Source organism: Callorhinus ursinus, unplaced genomic scaffold, assembly GCF_003265705.2.
Source record: "Callorhinus ursinus isolate GAN/ISIS: 27379988/994484 unplaced genomic scaffold, GSC_fseal_2.0 scaffold11, whole genome shotgun sequence".
Taxonomy (NCBI): domain Eukaryota; kingdom Metazoa; phylum Chordata; class Mammalia; order Carnivora; family Otariidae; genus Callorhinus; species Callorhinus ursinus.
The window spans coordinates 49,487,142-49,508,521 of record NW_027397073.1 but is presented as its reverse complement, the minus strand read 5'-3'; the positions used below and the strand labels follow the sequence as shown (position 1 = coordinate 49,508,521).

The 21,380-nt window shown below is 34.7% G+C and overlaps 1 protein-coding gene across 4 annotated transcripts in view; it reads right to left on the bottom strand.

Annotated features, from left to right (window-relative positions):
- Positions 1–21,380, bottom strand: part of ROCK1 (Rho associated coiled-coil containing protein kinase 1) — a 146,229-nt gene that overhangs the window by 56,237 nt on the left and 68,612 nt on the right. For 2 of the 4 annotated variants that reach the window (XM_025886886.2, XM_025886888.2), the window contains exons 10-14: positions 15,915–16,074; positions 12,485–12,545; positions 8,686–8,774; positions 6,201–6,249; positions 425–560 (exon numbers count right to left, since the gene is read on the bottom strand). In XM_025886886.2, coding sequence (XP_025742671.1) covers positions 425–560; positions 6,201–6,249; positions 8,686–8,774; positions 12,485–12,545; positions 15,915–16,074 — 495 coding nt within the window. The remainder of the gene's footprint in view (positions 1–424; positions 561–6,200; positions 6,250–8,685; positions 8,775–12,484; positions 12,546–15,914; positions 16,075–21,380) is intronic. The other 2 variants (XM_025886887.2, XM_025886889.2) reach the window with 2 other exon arrangements.

Here is a 21,380-nt window from a genome sequence, read left to right as displayed (position 1 = left end):
GAAAACTATTTTAAATGTATTTCTAACACTAATATGGAAACGCATGAAATTTTAGTTAATAGTTCTCAAATGGCTGCTTGTTAGATAGAAGTGCCTAGAGAGCTTATAAAAAATACCAAGGCCCAGGCCACATGTCTAGATCAATTAAATTAGAATTGCTGGAGCTTAGGCATCAGGAGTCTTTAAGCTTCCCAAGAGACTCCAAGATGCATACAAGGATGAAAATCACTCTTCTAGTGTGATTTCTACAGACTTTAATATGTTATACGTTTATCTTGTGACATGGGTAATTAGCTCAGAGGTGCCTTAGGATTGTAGCTTCAAATATATATCAGAGGCCCTAAATTTAAGACAACCTCATGACAAAGACCTTCAAGGACAGTGTTAGAAACTCCAGTGCTTTTCAAAAATAGTAACAATTTACCTTCATTTTCTACATTCCTCCTCTTCTCATTTTCCTGTTCTGCTTTTCTCTGGTACTCATTAATTCTATGCTGGAGCAACATTTTTTCCTTCTCAATCTGAGACACTGTAGATTCTAGGTTTCTTCTTTGATTCCCCTGAAAACGTAAGGATACAAGTCACCATTGCAAATTAAACTCTTCATTTATTTAGAGGAATACTGTGTACTTTAAGAATAAAACACACAAAGACTTAAGATGGATTTTTTTTGTTTCAAAATCAGAAAGTACCTGCTAATGACAACTTTCTAAGAATAGAATTAGCTAGCCTTATAAGATAGAATCCCCCTATTCAAACCAGATATGGAAATTTTTCAGATTTTTAAATCCATGAATATAAAAAACAACCCTACAAATCTTATCAGAGAACTGCTTTATTAGTTTAAGATGACCAGATTGCATTATATTACCAATATTTGGGTTGATTTACAATCCTAAAGATATAAATATGAAAGATAATACTTACACATTTGATAATTAAATGGTGTAGAGCTCAAATGGTACCAAATGCTAGTGTGTGCAGTAAGTTCATTAGTCCCCGTGTCTCCCTTAATCCTCTTCCTGTCTCAACAACAACTTACCTTTTTAAAATGTTCTATGTATCTACCTACCAATGCATATTAAAAAGTAATGAAAGAAATACTTATTTTAGAACATGAAACCACACGAGAGGGGAGGGTTAAAGAAAAAAAATACCCAACCCTCACAACTTAAAAATTTATATTGTTTCTGAGTTACCACTTCCAGCATATCTTGCTTTTGATGCTTCATTTTTATCTTTAAGATTCCACACTGGGAAAACCTCCTTTTATTGTGTTTTTCTGGGCTTTCCCATCAACAAGCAAAACTCATGTTTTAAGTAAAATGCTGTTAGATTTAGTAAAATTTGCAGAGATCATCCAAGGACTTTCCAATTCTAAGATTTTATCATTCTTTTTTTCATTTTTAAATTTTGAAATAATTATACATTTTAGGAGGTTGCAAAGATGGTACTAAGAGATTTCATGTACTCTTCCACTCAGTTTCCCCTAACAGACACATTTTATGTAACAATAGTACAGTAACAAAATTAGGAAATTGATACTGGTTTAAAGTGTGTGTAGTTCTATGTTATTTCAGCTCATGTGTAGATTCACACAACCATCACCACCAGTCAAGATACATAACTGTTTTATCAGCACAACCAACTCCTTCCAGCCAGCCACTACTTATAACTGCACACATCACCCTTCTCCCACCAACCATATCCCTGGCCTCCATCTTTATAATTTTGTCATTTTTTTGAGAATGTTATATTAATGGAATCATACAGTATGGACCTTTTAGAACCGGCTTTTTACACTCAATATAATGCCCATGAGATCCATCCAAGTTGTGTTTTATCAATAGTTCATGCATTTTTGTTGCTGCGTAGTACTCCAATGCATAGATATATCAAAGTTGGTTCAACCATTCACCTATGGTAGGACATTTTGATTATTTCTAACTTTTGACTATTACAAATAAGGCTACTATGAACAGTAGTATACAGGTTTTTTGAGGATGTAAGTTTTCATTTTTTCTGGGATAAATGCCCAATAGTGCAATTGCTGGGTCGCCTGGTAGTTGCATGTTTAGTATTTTAGGAAACTGCCAAAATACTTTCCAGATTGGCTGTACAATTTTACATTCCCGTCTATAACGTATGAGTGGACCAGTTTCCCTATATTCTTGCCAGTTTCGGTACTGTGCTATTTTTTATTCTACTTGCTGTAATGATTATAAAATGATATCTCATAGTGGTTTTATTTGCATTTCCTTCATGGTTAATGATGTTGAGCATCTTTTCATGTGCTTGTTATCCACTCTGTCTTCTGCCAATTTTCAAATGGGATTATTTATTTACTGTCGAGCTTTAGAGTTCTTAAATAGTCTAAATAGATTCCTTTGTGAGATACGTAGTTTGCAAATTATTTTTTTCCAATCTATACCTTGTCATTTCATCTTCTTATCATGGTCTTTCACAGAACAAATACTGTTAATTCTGATGAAGTCCAATTTGTTGAATTATTTTCCTTATGTGGATGTTTGTGGTCTCATGTCTAAGAACTTTTCACCAAGATATAAGTCTCAAGGATTTTTCACTTATTTTTTTCCTAAAAGTTTTGTTTTTATGTTCATCTTTAAGATTTTTTTTTTTTTTTATTTGAGAGAGAGAGAATGAGAGAGAGAGAGAGCACATGAGATGGGGGGAGGCTCAGAGGGAGAAGCAGACTCCCGGCCGAGCAGGGAGCCCGATGAGGGACTCGATCCAGGGACTCCAGGATCATGACCTGAGCCGAAGGCAGCCGCCCAACCAACTGAGCCACCCAGGCGCCTTTTATGTTCATCTTTAAATATATGACCCATCTTGAGTTAATTTTTACATAAAATGTGAGACTTGAGGTTCATATCTTGGTCTATGAATATCTAATTACTCCAAGCACCACTTGTTAAAAATTGCTTTTGCACCTTTGTAAAAAATCAGTAGGCTGTAAATGAGGGATACCGATCTGTGGTTTTCTTTGTAGTACTCTCTTGGTGAGATTTGGTTATCTGGGTAATTCTAGTTTCATAAAACTCACTGGGGAGTGTTCCCTTCTTTTATATATCCTGGAACAGATAGTGTAGAATTGGTATTAATTCTCCTTAAAACATTTGGTCAAACCCTCTAATAAAACCACCTGGTTCTGGAGATTAGTTTTTGGGAAACTTTTTTATTTTTTTTAAAGACTTATTTGAGAGAGAAAAAGAAAGAGCATGTACACGTGCGACCTGGTGGGGGAGAGGAAGGAGGAGAGAATCTTCAAGCAGACTCCCCACTGAGCATGGAGCCCCACGTGGAGCTCAATCCCACAACCCATGACTTCATGACATGAGCCAAAACCAAGAGTTGGCTGCTTAACCACTGAGCCACCCAGGCACCCCTACTTTTTGGGAAACTTTTAAATTATTAATTCACTTCAATAGTTATATAGGGCTATTCAAATAATCTATTTCACATTATGTGAGTTGTGGTAGTTTGAACTTTTGGAGGAACTAGTCCATTTTACCTAAATTTCACACTTACATGTTTAGGATTGTTTGTAGTATTCCTTTATAATCCTTTTGATTATCTGTAGGGACTCTAGTGATATGCCTGCTCTGTTTTATTCCTGATACTGATCATTTATGTCCCCCCCCCTTTTTTTTATCAATCTTGCTGGAGGTCTGTCAATTTTCCAAACAGCGGGCTTTTTGTTTTCATTGATTTTCTGTATTGTTTTTATTTTCAATTCCACTGATCTCTGCTCTTATCTTTATTTCCCCTTCCTTCTTCTTGCTTTGGGTTTATTTTGCTCTTCTACAGTTTTGAGGTGGGAGCTTAGATGACTGATTTGAGATTTTTCATCTTTTTTAATGTGTGCCTTTAGTGTATAAATTTCCCTTAAGCACTATGTCAGCTACACCCCACAAATTTTGATGTTTTATTTTTATTGTTCAAGTATTTTTTTAAAGATGAAGAACCATAACTTATTTTATTATTAAGGTATAGTTGACACACAATGTTATGTTAGTTTCAGGTGTACAACACAGCAACTTGACAGTTCTTAATGTAAGTGTAGTCATCATACACATTATTACAATATTACTGGCTATATTCCCTATGCCATACATTTTATCTTCATGATTTATTTATTTTATAACTGGAAGTCTGTACCTCTTAATCCTCTTCACCTACTACTTCACCCATATCCCCAGCAACCATCAGTTTGTTCTCTGTATTTAAGAGTTTTTTTGTTTTGTTTTCTAGATTCCACATATAAGTGAAATTATATAGTATCTGTCTTGCTCTGTCTGCCTTATTTCACTTAGCATAAAAACCCTCTGAGACCATCTATGGTGTTGCAAATGGCAAGATTTCATTCTTTTTATAAGCCATAACTCTTTAACGTAACTTTATGAGGGGGCACCTGGGTGGCTCAGTCTGCTTCTCTCCTCTCCTTCTGTCCCTCCTCCTGCTCATGCTTTCTCTCTCTAATAAATAAATCTTAAAAAAAACAAACATAAACTTTATGAGACATAATTAACATTCCAACATATTCTTTCACTCCCCTTAAGACTTACTCTTTGACCTATGGATTATTTAGAACTGTGTTGTTTAGTTTCCATATGTTTGCAGATTTGCCCGATATCTGTTAGTCATTCTAGTTTGATTACATTTTGGTCAGAGAACACACTCTATGATTTTAAATTTTTTTTAATTTGTAGAAGTTTGTTCAGAATGTGCTCTATGTTGGTATGTATTCTTTGAATGCTTGAAAAGAATGTATATTTTTGGGTGCAGGGTTCTAGAACTGTTAAAAAGATCTTGTTGGTTGATGGTGTGGTTGAGTTCTCCTGTATATTTGCGGATTTTCTACCTATAGAGTGATAGTGGAGTCTCCAACAGTAATTGTGGATTTGTCTACCTTTTCAGTTTTATCAGCTTTTATTTCACATATTTTGTAGTTCTGCTATTTGGTGGATACAAATTTATGAATGCTACGTCTTCTTAGTGGATTGATCTTAACTTTAATCTAGCATACTAGAATTTTATGTTTTTTAGAAATGAAATATCCAAAGCTGAGGATTTGCAAAATGGATTTCTTACATACTCAGAGCTAAATAAGTAGTGCTAAGTACACAATGACCAATGGCAAGTTGGTGAAATAGACATATTTGTATTACATGTGTATGTATGTATGTATTTGTATGTATTATATGTATATGCATATCCAAAGCTACAAATGAAAAAAAAAACAAGACATTGACAAATACTATTCCTTAAGAACAGAGAAAATTAAGACAGCATAAAAAACACTTTAGAAAGACTAAATCTAAAAAAAAAAAAGGAAGAGATCAATAAGGCTATAGAAAGTATATTTCTTTTTAGGGTACTCTTCATACACATAGTGGAAAGATAGTATAAGCTGATCAAAAGGAAGACAATGTATTATATATTTGCAAAGAAACATCTGAATCATGATATGTTTCCCTAATAAAAACTTCTTGTGGGGTGCCTGGGTGGCTCAGTCGTTAAGCATCTGCCTTCGGCTCAGGTCACAATCCCAGGGTCCTGGGATCGAGCCCCACATCAGGCTCCCTGCTCAGCGGGAAGCCTGCTTCTCCCTCTTCCACTCCCCCTGCTTGTGTTCCCTCTCTCACTGTGTCTCTATCAAATAAATAAAATCTTTAAAAAAAAAACCAAAAAACTTCTTGCTAGGTGACCATGGAAAACATGAGTAATTCTAAAATCAATACATTTCCCAATTCATCACATAAAATTATGTTAATGTCAGTCCTTTTAAAAAGGATTTTTTTTTACAATTTAAATTTTTTTACAATTTACAATTTAAAATTGTACTCTTTCCTCTTTCCTATTTGTCTTTTTCTGCTGTAGTTCCAGATCCCATTCTCTTGCTCCTTTCTCAAATGTTAAGAACCACTGAAATGAAATTTATGTACTAAAATTTCAACATGGTTCTAGAATAAAAGTACATATACAAAGGAAACTAAAGTATAATCTAATCTGTATCATTTAAACCTGCAGTTCCTAAGTAAGGCCTTCATCACAGTTCTTTGACTCTGTCTGTATTTCAACCTATAAAGTTTAAACGTAATTTTCTTAGAAAACAAAACAATCTGAAAAAGGAAGAAACTCTCAAAAAAGGAATCTTCTGATTAGAAAACAAAAAGTACCTCTTCATCCAATTCTTTCATTATCTTGTCTAGTTTTATGTTTGAAGTTCTGTAAAAACAAAAGCAGTATAAATTAGAAATATGTTTATTTTTTATTGCCCAGTGGTGGAACACCACATTCCTTACTTTCCCATTTAACTAAGATGTCTTAACATCTTTGGTGCTATGGATTCCTTTGGCAGTCTGGTGAAACCTGTGGCCTTTTCTCAGAATAATATATTTTAAAACGTAAAATAAAATATAGGATTAAAAACAAGCCAAAAATATATTAAAATTCAGTCTTAAATTTAAAAATGTATGGGCGCAACTGGTAGCTCAGTTGGTTAAGCATCCGACTTTTGATTTTGCCTCAGGTCATGATCTCAAGGTCATGAGGCTGAGCCCTGTGTCAGGCTCTGCATGGAGCCTGTTTAAGACCACCCCCCCCACCCACCCACACACACACTTGCACACAGGCTCTCTCTTTCTCCTTTAAATGAATGAATGAATAAATAAATAAATAAAATGTATGTTTCAGTAATATGTGTGCTTCTTTATTAACTCATTAAACCACAAGATCTAGTGGTAGTAATTTCAAAGTCGTGATGAGCACAAATGGTATTTAGAGATAACAACCATAATACATGAAAATATTTATGGTATCAGTAATAAAAAATTCACAGCTACTGCTAATAAATGTAGATTATTGCTTTTGTTCATAGTGGAAGGAAATGCTGAATTTTCGTTATACGTTATGGAAAACACTCACTTTTTCTCATCCAAGTTTAAGAACCCTGAATTCCATCCATGTACCCTCTGGGGGAGGCCTATGGATTCCAGGTTAAGGATCCCTGAATTCCTCATGCAATACTTGATAATAAACAAAAATTAGCTATTTAAACTTTATACAAGATTAAATAATGAAGGGCAAGGTGGCATATATAACTGAGTAAATGTATCATGGAACAACCTAGTCAGAACGCTGAGATAAATTGAAAGTGTATTTATTATCTCCATCACAATCTGTTTTCTTTGGCTCTGAACATAACCCTAGGCTTCAAATCTGCATATACAATGTTTTACACGGATGCTTCAAATAACTCACTCAGCATGCCCAAAATGTTATTCCCTCTGCTCCATACCCTTACCCATAATACCAGTTTGTTTTTACTCTAGGGGTCCCTAAGAAAGGACATAACCTAGGAATCATCCTTGACTCATCTTCCTCCTTCATTTCCATTTAGTTGAATAAATGTGAAGTGCTGCCAACTAACCAGAGTTCTTTTTAAAAAGAAAATGTTATCAGTTTTTTACTTAGTTTAATAACTTTCAAGATTTTTCCATCATCTTTAGGATACATTCCAAATTCCTTAGCTTGTCAAAAACAAAGTCCTCTAAGACCTAGATTCTGTCAACCTTACCACCCCCCATCTCAGGCTTCCCTTCTCTCCCCAACACTCTCCTACCATTACGGCCACTTTGACCATTCCTTCTTCTTTGAATCGATACCCTACACTGCCACTATCACTAGTTTAATTTTGTATGAAGAAACTTCTCAACATATTTATTTCCATTTCTTCCCCTTATTTCCATATTTCATACTTAGAAATTCTAGAAATTTGCTTATATGTGTTTTTCTGAAAAAAGTTTGTATTATATACTTATGTATTTAATCTATCAGGAATGGCATGCAATGAGACATTTACTTGTTTCCTCCTTGGCCCAATCACAAAATTGCCAGTTTTCCCAATTCCATTTGTTGAATACTTAATCTCTGCATTACCTCTGTAATACCACCCACAAAAAAATATAAAAGTTGTTTGTAGTTAATAAGTAACTCAACATTGTGCTAGGTTATTTCAAATAATTTTGATTATACATTTCATAAATATACAGATTCTTATTAGATTTAATGAATTTTAACATTCAATAACATTTACATTTTAGAAAGCACCTTATTTAAAGATTTTATTTATTTATCTGACAGAGAGAGACACAGCAAGAGGGGAACACCAGCAGAGGGAGTGGGAGAGGGAGAAGCAGGCTTCCTGCTGAGCAGGGAGCCCAATGTGGGACTCGATCCCAGGACCCTGGGACCATGACCTGAGCCAAAGGCAGATGCTTAACAACTGAGCCACCCAGGTGCCCCTAGAAAGCACCTTATTTAATGTAAACTAATTTGCCCTTTCAGTCAGCTCATTAAAATGGTAGAGAAAAGTAATAAATCAGGCATTAAGTGAATCAGCATTATAGTTTTTTAATAAAGACTGCCAGAAGCAAATGCACTTTAAATATTCTGAGCACAATATGTCTATAACTAACGCCAACATGAATATTACTTTCCAATTCTAGCCAAGACATTCTTCATTGAATGTAAATAAGCAGCAACCTTTGTATCTCCACCTCATTTCCAATTACTTTTCAAGTGTTTTATAGAGGGCAAGTTTTAAAATAAGTATGTGCTATACAATTTTTAATGTTAAAAACATGTAAAGTACATTCTCACCTGCACTTCTGCTCCATTTCATCTTTTAATTGCATTTCATTATGCAGCTGTTCTTCCAGCTTATAAATTGTTTTTTGCAAATTTTCCTGCTTTAATTAAAAACAAAACAAAACTCATCCTACTAAGAATGTTCACAAAGAACTTAAAAATAACAAGTTTATGTTACCATTCTACCTCTGTTCAAGAGGGAGTTACCTGGTTCAATCTTAGCCTTTTTCTTTCTATCTGAAATTACTATTAACTTAATAAGCATTTTCTCAACACCTAGAAATGTGTCAGGCACTGTAGTAGGCATTAGTAATATAAAAAAATTAAGAAGATTTGGTCCCTGTGCTCATGAAGCTAAGAATTAAACAGAGGGGCATAGAGGAATAGGAATAGGAGGAATAGGAAGGAAGAGAACATACAATAATCCAAAGACACACACACAAATATTAGAATATAATGTGGTGATCATACAGTTATATATGAGGAGTCCTGAAGGAGGGAATTCTGCCAGGAAAATGTAAAGTTTGAGGTCAGGCCTATAAGATAAAAATATTTACTAAGTGGAGAAGGTGATAGAAAAAAGGCATTTTAGCCAGAATGAATGAGTTCAAAAGTAGAGAAGCAGAAGAAAATATATTTTGTAAATGGGAAGAAATCAAGAGCATAGAACGTAATAGAGAGAATGAGTCTCATAAAATCTGAAAAGGTGAGTGAGACCATGATTTTTGTATGCAAAAATTGTAGTTAGGGACTTTAACCCATAAGCATTTTAAAAAGGGAAACATAGTACATCACTTCAGTAACAGGTGAACAGAGTAGAGGGTAGACAAATTCTAATCAAAGTAACCAGTTAACAGGCTTTTGAGACAATTCAGGCAAAAGAATATATAGGTTTAATATGAGGCAGAGGCTACAGGAACAAAGAGGAGGAAATGGATAACTGTGTCAGTCAGAAGGTATAATTTACAACCTAACAGCTGATTAGAAATAAGAGATGAAAAAGTACAGCATAGGGAATATAGTGAATAACATTATAATAACAATGTATGGTGACAGTTGGTAACTACACTTATTGTAGTGAGCATCGAGTAATGTATAGAATTGTCAAGTCACTATGTTGTACACCTAGAACTAATGTATCATTGTATGTCAACTACACTTCAATAATACAAAAATTTGAAGGATCAAAGTAGGATTATGAAAAAAAAGTCAACATAAGAAAAAAAGAAAGGCAGAAAGAAAGAAAAGGAAGGCAGGCAGGCAGGAAAAAGAAAGAAGAGAGGAACAGATTACCATACAAAAGATAGGGAACACAATAAGAACTGCTGGGGAGGGGATAGAGAGAGGAGAGCTATGGGTTTAGCTCTGGCCTAGGGTAAGAACTGAGAAGCATAAGAAGAGAAATCCAGTCAGAGAGAGAGAGAGAGATACAGGTCTGGAGTGTAGAGGAACAAGCTGCACATAAACAAGATTACCTACAGAAAATGAGCAGAAAGCAAAGATCAGAATCACCTTGAGAAACATTTAACTAATGGGGAGGGAGGGTGGGAAGAAGGGGAAGAGATCCTGCAAAAGGGACTGGAAATAAAATCTAAAGCGGTGGGAAGAAAACAGAAGGAAATAATGGGAACATGAAAGAATTATGGAAGTTCCAAGGAGGCGGGATTAATCCGTGTCATTTGCAGCAAAAAAGAAAATTAAGATAGGAATGAAAATTATTCATTCTATTTGTCAACTGCAAGACTGTTCATTAGCATCTTTGCTGGAAGGCTTTAAAGGAAGAGTTGAAAATTAAATTAGTCAACTTTTCTATTTATCTCTATGTTAACAGAAACAGTGGAGACACCAAACTTGTCTACTCGCCCTGTGATCTTCCCAGAGAAGAGATAAAAGGTGCTATAGCAGCAGCCAGTGACAGGAACTTCTGGCAATCACCACTGAACAAGATCAGCCCAAAGAAAACATGATTCCACTAAGTATTTTTTAAAGTCCTGTGTACCACTAATCCTACAGATAGTAATACAGTGAGAGGTGGGTTACAGTAGCTCCTTACTGTCACCTTCCCTAGGTCAAAGGTTCTTTCAAGATTTCTGAGCCCGTTAACTATGTAACTTGGGAAACAGCTCTGGTGAGATGAGAATTTAAAAGAGAGATGGTCAGAACAGCTAACAAGTCCTCACACAGTCCATTCTCCTTTTTTCCATTCTCCCTTCACATTGTATGTTCTCTTAATTTAAAAATAAATGTATCAAGGAGAAAGAATTACATCAGCTTTTAAAAAATGATTGCTACCTATTCCCCTCGCCCTAATATGTAGGCTACAGTACAAGAGTTCAAAGAATGCTCCAAGGATGGCCAAATAATTGTTTCTAATATTTTTTTAAGTAAGCTCTATGCCCAACATAGGGCTTGAATTCACAACCCTGAGATAGAGAGTCTCACACTCTACCAACTGAGCCAGCCGAGCACCACAATTATGTCTAATATTTTTAAGAAAAGTCCTGGTCAACCCAAAAGGACCTTCTGAAATCTAAGTAAGATTTTTTTTTTTTTAACCTCTGTCTCAAGAACATGAGCCATACGGACAATAAAAAGGCCTCCTGTCTCTAATATTTACTTATAACAGTAATTTTCAGTGGACAAATTAGATGATGCTGACTATACTGGTTATTCTTCCATTTACTCCCTCTCCTTTCTAGCCATGAAATCCATCCTCTGCCCTACTTTTGCCTTGCAATCTACAGATTGCATTACCTGGATTCTATTGTCCTGTGATTTTAGGGTTCGTTTTAACATATGGGAGACACCAGCAGGAAATCAGAAGGTGGGAGAAAGAAAGTACTCATTCTCCCCACCCTTTTATTGCCATACCACGTTCTATATTCTATGTTCCTCTTTGATGATGGTAAGGCTTTTCTGAGCTGTGGTAACAATACTTGTCTCTCTCTGTCCCTTCAGACTGGGGACAATAGCTTCCACCCTGTTGTTAATCAATGGGTGCTTTTGCACCCTTTACTTATTGCTCCCCTTGACCCTGCTCATAGCACTGTAAATAGCCCTTTCACTAAACTCTCTTAATGAATGAACAAAATGTGATATATTCATAGACTAGAATATTCAGTCTTAAAAAGGAATCAAATTCTGATACATGTTACAACATGGAGAAAACCTGAGGATATTATGGCTAAGTGAAATAAGCCAATCACAAAAAGTCAAAATTGTATGATTCCACTTACATTAGGTACCTAGCATAGTCAAATTCACAGAGACAGAGAAAGTAGGATAGCGGTTACTCAGGGTTGCAGGGAGTAGAATAAAGAGTTTAATGTGCACAAAGTTTTAGTCTGGGATGAAGAAAAAGTTCTGGAGACAGATGGTGGTTAGTTACATAACAATATGAAGGTGATTAATGACACTGAACTGTACACTTAAAGATTAAATTTTATGTTATGTATATTTTATCACACATACAAAACTCTTTAGTTAAGTCTTCTGAATGTATTATCTGCTTTCCTGTCAAGACCCTTACTGACAAAATGATTTATCATAAATTCCTAATTCCAAAGATCAGAAAGACTGCCACTGTCAGTATGTGCAGCAATTTATAGTTTACTAATTACCTCCACATAAAATATTCCACTTGATATTCAGGCAAGAAATCAAGTTGGAAGGAGACAGTAAGTAAAAAGTGTTATCAAAATCAAGTTCACTAACTACACATTCAGATGCAATACATGTTTAATTAATATCATGTACACAAAATACACCATCCACAAAACAACTTTTTAAAAAATAATAAGAAAATACCTACCAAGCTCTTATCCACATTGGGGCTACTTCGGTTATCATTAGGATTTGCCGAAGATAAGTATCTGAGAGGAAAAGAGTTTTTAAAGGTAAAAAAACCAAAAGACTCTTCAATATTCAATAACAACCAGTAATATATACTACGTGCCTATTTTTTTGTTCAGTATTGTACTTGCTATGCTTTTTAAAAATTGAGTGCAAGTTCATAATTCTTTATTTTAGAAACATAGTACAGAAGTGATACATATGTTAAATAAAACCCCGTTAGGTCAGAAGCAGCACTCTGTAATCATACCTTACTATTCCTGCAGCAAAACATATGTAATTGTTTTGGTACGGTATATATCCATACCAAGTAGGATAAACAAAAACCATAAAAAGTCTCAAGTTAGTTCAGATTACGTTTTTAGCCATGAGAGCATATTATGGCAGCTTTTGCCACCAAACAAATTTTAGTGAAAAATGCTTTCAGTTTTTAGAGCTTTATGGTTTTATTTTTTTATTTTAATTTTTTTAAGTAGGCTCCATGCCCAGGGTGGAGCCTAACACGGGGCTTGAACTCACAACCCTGAGATCATGACCTGAGCTGAAATCAAGAGTCAGACACTTAACTGACTGAGCCACCCAGGCACCCCAGTTTTTAGAGATTTTTGGATTAGGGATTGGGGATAAGGAATTGTTGACTTGTAAAGACACGAGCACAACTTCTCTCTCTGCCCAATTATTCTTCAGCCAAAATGATATTGCCTTTCTGGGCAAAAAAGAATAAGTTCCTTTAAGTACCATTAAACACATATAACAGTGCTCTAAACAAAATAAAACAAAAACAGGAAAATGTCACTTTTTATATTTTCCTTGGGAAATTATTCAGATCAACTAGAGAATCAAATAATCAGGAGGCAGTAACAGGCACTAAGTAACAGATTTGTAGAGAAAAGGTTCCATATAACAAATGACAAATTCTAGATTTAGTACAACTTCATTCTGTTAACTACTGAATGTCTCAGAAATTCAGTGTGAGATTGATTCCACATCATGTAATATAAAGAAAAGCATATAGCAGTGCCAGTGGAATCTGAATTAGATAGGAAAACGACCATTTGATCCCTAAGATATCTTCTAAATTGTAATACGCTGTATAAATTGAAGTTAATATTTGGCCTCTGCAAAGTTAATAATATGACTTTCTCTGAAAGCAGCACTGAAAATGTAAGGACATCACTTGTAGACATCCATTCATTCTTCCACTTTTTGTCTTCTTTTTTCTTTCAAAGTTATTTTAAATATTATATTGCTGCTTTCATATAGAATCTGGTCATTTAGGTAACTTTTTTTTTTAAGATTTTATTTATTTGACAGAGAGAGAGAGAGACAGTGAGAGAGGGAACACAAGCAGGGGGAGTAGGAGAGGGAGAATATTCTCCCTCTCTGCCAAGCAGGGAGCCCGATGTGGGGCTCGATCCCAGGACCCTGGGATCATGACCTGAGCCGAAGGCAGACGCTTAATGACTGAGCCACCCAGGTGCCCCAATTTAGGTAAGTTTTTATGAGAGGTTTTAGATTATTATAAATGTAGCCAGAAGTTTAACCTTTAAACTATTAAAAATCATTCTTCATTTAGCTATATTTCAGCAACAAAGATCTCTTAACCTTTGTAATTGAAAGTATGTTTGGATTTCAGGAGAAAGAATTTCCGAAGTTTTCTATTTCATCCAGTAACTCAAAATTGTACTTACATATTATCATAAAACCAATCAGTATTTTGCTGATTCTTGAAGATCAACCATACCTTCAACCATTCACATAATAGGCAATTACTAAACAACACTATGTTATTCAATAAGACAGTGGTACTGAAGAATAGAGTGCAATTTCTACTTTTGAGATAGTTTGGGATATGCATCATATAGATGCAAGGAAAAACCACAGAAATAATCAAGTACAAGACAATGTACTACAAATAATATATATAATGTTTAATTCAAGATTACTTTTGCATAGATAAACCTAAATAAAGTCATTAACTGCTATGAACTATAGAAAATCCAAAAACATTGCGAGTTGTTTATATCAACATCTCAAGTGCTTCAGAAACCAAGCCAGGGAATAATTGATAAAAATAGGAAGGAAGGAGGGAAAGTAGGAAGGAAGGAAGGAAGGAAAGGTTTTTTTTAGCAAAAACCACTTTGAAACTTGTCGGTGTACTTCAATATAAAATAGCTACAATATTATATTCCTGGGTGTTGGGGGGGGAGGATTAAAATACTGGACTTTACTAAAAGTCAAAAGTCAAGTACTACTTGTAGTATTTGATGCAACAAAGAGTATTCAGTACTGTCTTAGAGCTGGATTATTGGAGAAATTTCCTAAGAACTTTACTAAAAGTCAAAAGTCAAGTACTACTTGTAATATTTGATGCAACAAAAAGTATTCAGTACTGTCTTAGAGCTGGATTATTGGAGAAATTTCCTAAGGCAGGATTAAATTGCATTCCTGTTTTCTAAACTTGACCTGAATAGGCTCTTATAAAAAAGTTTTGACTAAAATGATAAAATGCTTCTACTTTAAAATATATCCATTTCCTCACTAGGATATGAACATCTTAAGAGAAGGTACTAATAACCATATTTTATTCATCTTTCTCCCTGCACCTTGGTGCTTAGTATCTATCTGACAAAAAATAAGTTGGCAAACATGTTTGTTGAATGAATGAATGCTCAGCATACTGAAATAATGTTAAACGTTTTATTTATATCTCAAGTCTTTTGAAGACTAAGGCTAACATTAGTTCATACTAATAACAGCTAACATTAACTGAGTGCTAATGTTCTAAATGTCCTACTGTTTTGATTTAATTAACCCTTACAAAAATCCTATGAGACAAGTAATATCATCATCATCATCCCTATTTTTGAGGAAATGGAGGCATAAAAGGTTAAAGTTATTTGCCCAAGGTCACAAGGTCTTACATGATGTAAGACATGGTAAACTCATTTAGTGATTTTTGGTGAGGAATCACTTAATTTTTGCATTACTAAAAATTACAGGCCTTTGTAACATCAATATAATGATGGTAATGCTAGAAAACTATTTGTTCTTCCAAAATGTATTAAAAAACCAGAGCTCTTTGGGTAATGAGATTAACCAAAATATTAGTATTGATAGAATCTTTTATTAATTGCTGTAACTTGAACACATATAGTGTATCACGCAGCAAACAATTTCTGAAACACAGTATCTTGATCATGGATAAGTCTAAAAGAAATGAAATATGGAATAATACAAATATCACGCATCACTGAAAAATGGCATATTAAGATATCTCTTAATATACCATTAAATGTTCTCGAAGTGATTTTTAGATACCCCTAAGAAAATAATAGACCAGAACAAAATTATTACCCACCCCTAAAATCAACACTTAACATACTCACCTACGATTGCTATAATACGTAAATCCTACAAAAGGTAACTGATTGCCAACAAAAGCTTTAGGTATGGGGAATGTTTCTTCATCTCCTTTATCTTCCTCCAAGTCATCAAAATTACTTGTATCGATGTCACTGCTTAAATCAGGTACAACAGGTGCTACAGCTAAAATTGGAAACAAAATTAGTAGTTGCTTCAAATTTAATATGAAAATAAAGTAAAGATTCCATACAAACTACTAGGTGTTTCTTATATATAAGTAAGCTGCAAACTACAAATTCCAAATGGGTTGAAACCTATTTTAGTGAATTTTATTAGGATTATTAATCAACTGATATTGACCATTATAATTCTATGAAGCAACCACCTTCAAAATCACCTATAATTATCATCTATACTTCAAGTTTAATTTGAATATTACAAGTATTAAGGTCTGTTTTAGAATATATCACATAAAGTATGCAAAAGCAGTTAAGACTATAGAAAAGATTTTTCGGAAACCATAGCATACTAAATTGTACTCAAAGATCCAAAGTTGATTGGTTTCAAATACAATATTTTGTTTGTTAATTGCTGTAGAGCAAAATAGAAATCAAGGTTATGTCTTCACAGCCCTGGATAGAACAATTTGGTATTGAAATATATTTATTCATCTAAAACCTAGATGGTTTGTATTCACTCCCCCAGCTCAATATCTTTGTAATATTAAGTCACAAGGAGCAATGTATTTTGAATTGCATTTTCAGGCTAGCCACCTTCCCTGAATCAAGTCATTAAGCGATGATTCAGGGAGGTATTTATGAAATGGCTGTTAGGAAAAGAGGGCAGAGATTTAAAACATGGACACAATTTTCAAGAGTTATAAACTTGATGGAGAGTGAGGCTCATATATATTTAATTAAGTAAAACCATATATGGCAATGCTTAAAACTTCATAATACGGGAGGAAATACCATTTGAAAGTAATACTACTACTATCTTATTTTGGAGCTTGAATATGCTACAGAGAGTCATCTAAAAATACATTTTAGAAAAAATGTGTTTCAGTTTAAAGATATAGTGTTAAAAAAAGATAAAAATAGCAACAAAATATTTAATATTTTAGATAAAATCATATCATATTGCCTCAAAAAAAAGATGAAGATGAGCAACAAAAAATAACTGACCTGGTTTCATGATATTCATCTCTTACAGAAAGGAATAAATTTTCTATTGAATTATCTGGGTTTTCCAGACAAGAAATGACTATTGTTGTGCATCTCAGATACAGTGAATTATGTGATGAATTTGGGAATGAAACAACACATTTAACCCAAAGAAGCTATAATACTAACAATGAATGAGAAAAGATCTTTTCCACCATTTTCTTTTCTTAATGACCAGGAGAACTGCCTGACTAGACAGTTCTAGCTTCCTAATAATACTAACTGCCTAATTTGTAAAATGATGGGGAGGAGGAGGGAAGTCGTCTCTCCTTGTGAAGCAAATAAATCAATTATGGTCTTGGCATAAATTCTACTTTAAAACAGTGGTTCTCAATTTTGAAACAATTTTGCTCCCCTGGGGGACATGTGGCAATGACTGAATCCATTTTTGCTTTATAAATCCATTTTTTCCCCTATATGACTTAAAGAAATATGCATAAAACTTTGTGTTAATGAACAGAGAATATATAAAGATGTAATTTGTGACAATAACAACATAAAGAAAGAAAATGGATTTGTAGAGAAACTTTTTTTTCTTTTTCTTAAAGATTTTATTTATTTGTCAGAGAGAGAGCAAGCACGAGCAGGGTGAGTGACAGGCTGAGCAGGCAGAGGGAGAAGCAGGCTCCCCACTGAGCAAGGAGCCCAACGCAGAACTCGATCCCAGGACCCTGGGATGACCTGAGCCAAAGGCAGATGCTTAACCGACTGAGCCACCCAGGTATACCTGGAAGCAGTTTTCATATGCTTCTGACAGTAAATTGTATCAATTCAACCTAGATTGTTATCAGTTTAGAATACCAAATGTAATCACTATAAGAAAATGACTAAATAATATATAGAAAATGAACTGAAGAGGGAATCAAAACAGTACAGTATAAAATAATCCAGTAAACAAAAAAGGTGGCAATAATGCAGGAGCTGAGGAACAGAAAGAAAAAAATCCAGAAAACAGAACAATGGCAGAAGTCTTTACATATAGTATTCACCTTAAATTTAAATGAATTAAAGTCACTAATTAAAAGGTAGAGACTGGAAGAATGGATTAATAATATTAATAATATTGATCAAATTAAATGCAGTATATAGAGACTCACTTTAGATCTACAGACATAAATACGTTAAAAGAATGAAAGAAGATATTCCATGGGAAAAAGAGCTGAGGTACCTATGCTAGTATCAGACAAAATAGACATTTAAGACCATTAAAATGGCAAAAACAGGACATACTGATGATATTGATAAAAGGGTCAATTCTTCAAGAAGACAGAACAATTATCAACATATATGCATGAACACCATAGGTCCCAAATATATATAATAAAAAATGACATAAATGGAGAAATAGTTCTAAAATAATGGTTGGAGTCTTCAATAACCCACCTTCAATAAATGAACAGAACATCTAAACAAAAGATGAATAAGAAAATGCAGGATGTGAACAATATCATAAAGCAACTAGATTTAACAGACATATGAAGCTCAATCCACCACCAACAGAATATATATTGTACATGAGACATTCTCCAGGACAAACTTTATGTTAGGCCAAAAAACAACTTAATAAATTTAAAGAGGCTGAAATCATATAAAGTATCTTCTCCAGCCCATGATGGAATAAAACAAGATATCAACAATAGAAGGAAAATTGGAAGTTTCACAAATACCTGGAAAATAACATACTCTTTTGTTTCAAGTTTTTATTTAAATTCCAGTTAGTTAACATATAGTGTAATATTAGTTAGAGAAGTAGAATTTAGTGATTCATCACTTATATATAACACCCAGTGCTCATCACAACAAGTGCCCATCACCCATTTAAACGCCCCCCACCAACCTCCCCTCCAGCAAGCATCTGTTTGTTCTCTATAGTTATCTTTTTTCTTCTTTTTCTTTGTTTTGTTTCTTAAATTCCACATGAGTTAAACCATATGGTATACACACACACACACACACACACACACACACACACACACCATACATCTTCTTTATCCATTCATCAGCTGATGAACATTGGGCTGTTCCCATAATTTGGCTACTGTTGATAATGCTATCAACATTGGGGTGCATGTGTCCCTTTGAATCAGTATTTTTGTATCCTTTGGGTAAATACCTAGTAGTGCAATTGCTGGATCATAGGATAGTTCTATTTTTAACCTTTTGAGGAACCTCCATACTGTTTTCCAGAGTGGCTGCACCAGTTTGCATTATTCCCACCGATAGTGTAAGAGGGTTTCCCTTCCTCCACACTCTCACCAATATCTGTTGTTTCCTGTGTTGTTAATTTTTGCTATTCTGACAGGTGTCAAGTGGTATCTCATTGTAGTTTTGATTTGTATTTCCCTGATGATGAGTGATATTGAGCCTCTTTTCACGTGTCTGTTAGCCATCCAGATGTCTTCTTTGGAAAAATGCCTATTCATGTCTTCTGCCCATTTCGTAACTGGATTATTTCTTTTTTGGGTGTTGAGTTTGATAAGTTCTTTATAGATTTTAGATACTAACACTTTATCAGACATGTCATTTGCAAACATCTCCCATTCTGAAGGTTGCCTTTTACTTTTGTTGATTGTTTCATTCGATGTGCATAAGGTTTTTATCTTGATGAAGTCCCAATAGTTCATTTTTGCTTTTGTTCCCCTTGCCTCTGGAGATGTATCTAGTAAGAAGTTGCTATGGCCGATGTCAAAGTGGTGAAAACAACATACTCTTAAAAAAAAAAACCAATGAGTCAAAGAAGAAATCACAAGGGAGATTAGAGAAAATGCTTTGAGACAAATGAAAATGAAAACAAAAACCAAAACTTATGGGATTCAGTGAAAGCAGTACTCAGAAAAATTTTAGTTGTAAATGCCTGCATTAAAAAAAAGAGAGAAAGATCTCAAATCAATAACCCAGCTGACATACTAAGGAACTAGAAAAAGAAGAGCAAACTAAGCCCAGAGCTACAGTAAGGAAAAAACAATAGAGATTAGAGTGCAGATAAAATATAGAATAGAAAATTAATAGTGTAATTAACAAAACCAATAATTAGTTTTTGTTTTTTTTAAAAGATTTTATTTATTTATTTGAAAGAGAGAGACACGCGAGAGAGGGAACACAAGCAGAGGGAGAGGGAGAAGCAGGCTTCCCGCCGAGCAGGGAGCCCGATGTGGGGGGCTCGATCCCAGGACCCTGGGATCATGACCTGAGCTGAAGGCAGACGCTTACCAACTGAGCCACCCAGGCGCCTCCCCCCCTTTTTTTTTTCAAGATTTTATTTATTTGACAGAGAGAGACACAGCGAGAGAGGGAAATAATTAATAGTTAATAAATAGTTAATAAATAATAGTTCTTTAAAAAGATCAACAAAATTGACAAATCTTTTACTAGACTAAGGAGAAAAAGAGGGGACAAATCAGAAATGAAAGTAGGGATATAACTACCGACTTTTTTTTTTCTTTTTTAAAATTTTTTTATTTATTTATTGAGAGAGAGAGAGAATGGTAGAGACAGAGCATGAGAAGGAGGAAGGTCAGAGGGAGAAGCAGACTCCCTGCTGAGCAGGGAGCCTGATGCGGGACTCAATCCCGGGACTCCAGGATCATGACCTGAGCCAAAGGCAGTCACTTAACCAACTGAGCCACCCAGGCACCCAACTACTGACTTTCTACAAATAAAAACAATAAAAGGAAAAACTACAGGGGCTCCTCAGTGGCTCAGTCAGTTGAGTGTCCAACTCTTGATTTTGGCTGGGGTCGTGATCTTGGGGTTGTGGGAACAAGCCCCGCATCAGGCTCCATGCTCAAGTGGGGGGTGGGGTCTGCTGGAGATTCTCTCTCTCCCTCTCCCCCTCTGTTTCTCCCCCGCCTGCATTCTCTCCTCTCTAAAATAAAAAAATAAATCTTTAAAAGGAAAAAACTACAAGCAATTATACATCAACATATTAGATAACCTAGATTAAATGGTAAGTTCCTAGAAACACACAAACTAACAAAACTTATTTGAAAAAGAGAATCTGAAGAGACCTACAAGAGATTTAATCAATAATCCAAAATGTCCCAACAAAGAAAAAAAAAATCCAAGACAAGATTGTTTCACAGCTGAACTCTACCAAACATATGAAGAAGGTTTAATGCCAATCCTTCTCAAACTCTTCCAATAAATAGAAGGAACACAAAATCATTCCATGAGGCCAGAATTATTCAGACACCAAAGCCAGATCAAGACACCACACACACACACACACACACACACACACACACACACACACACACACACACACAC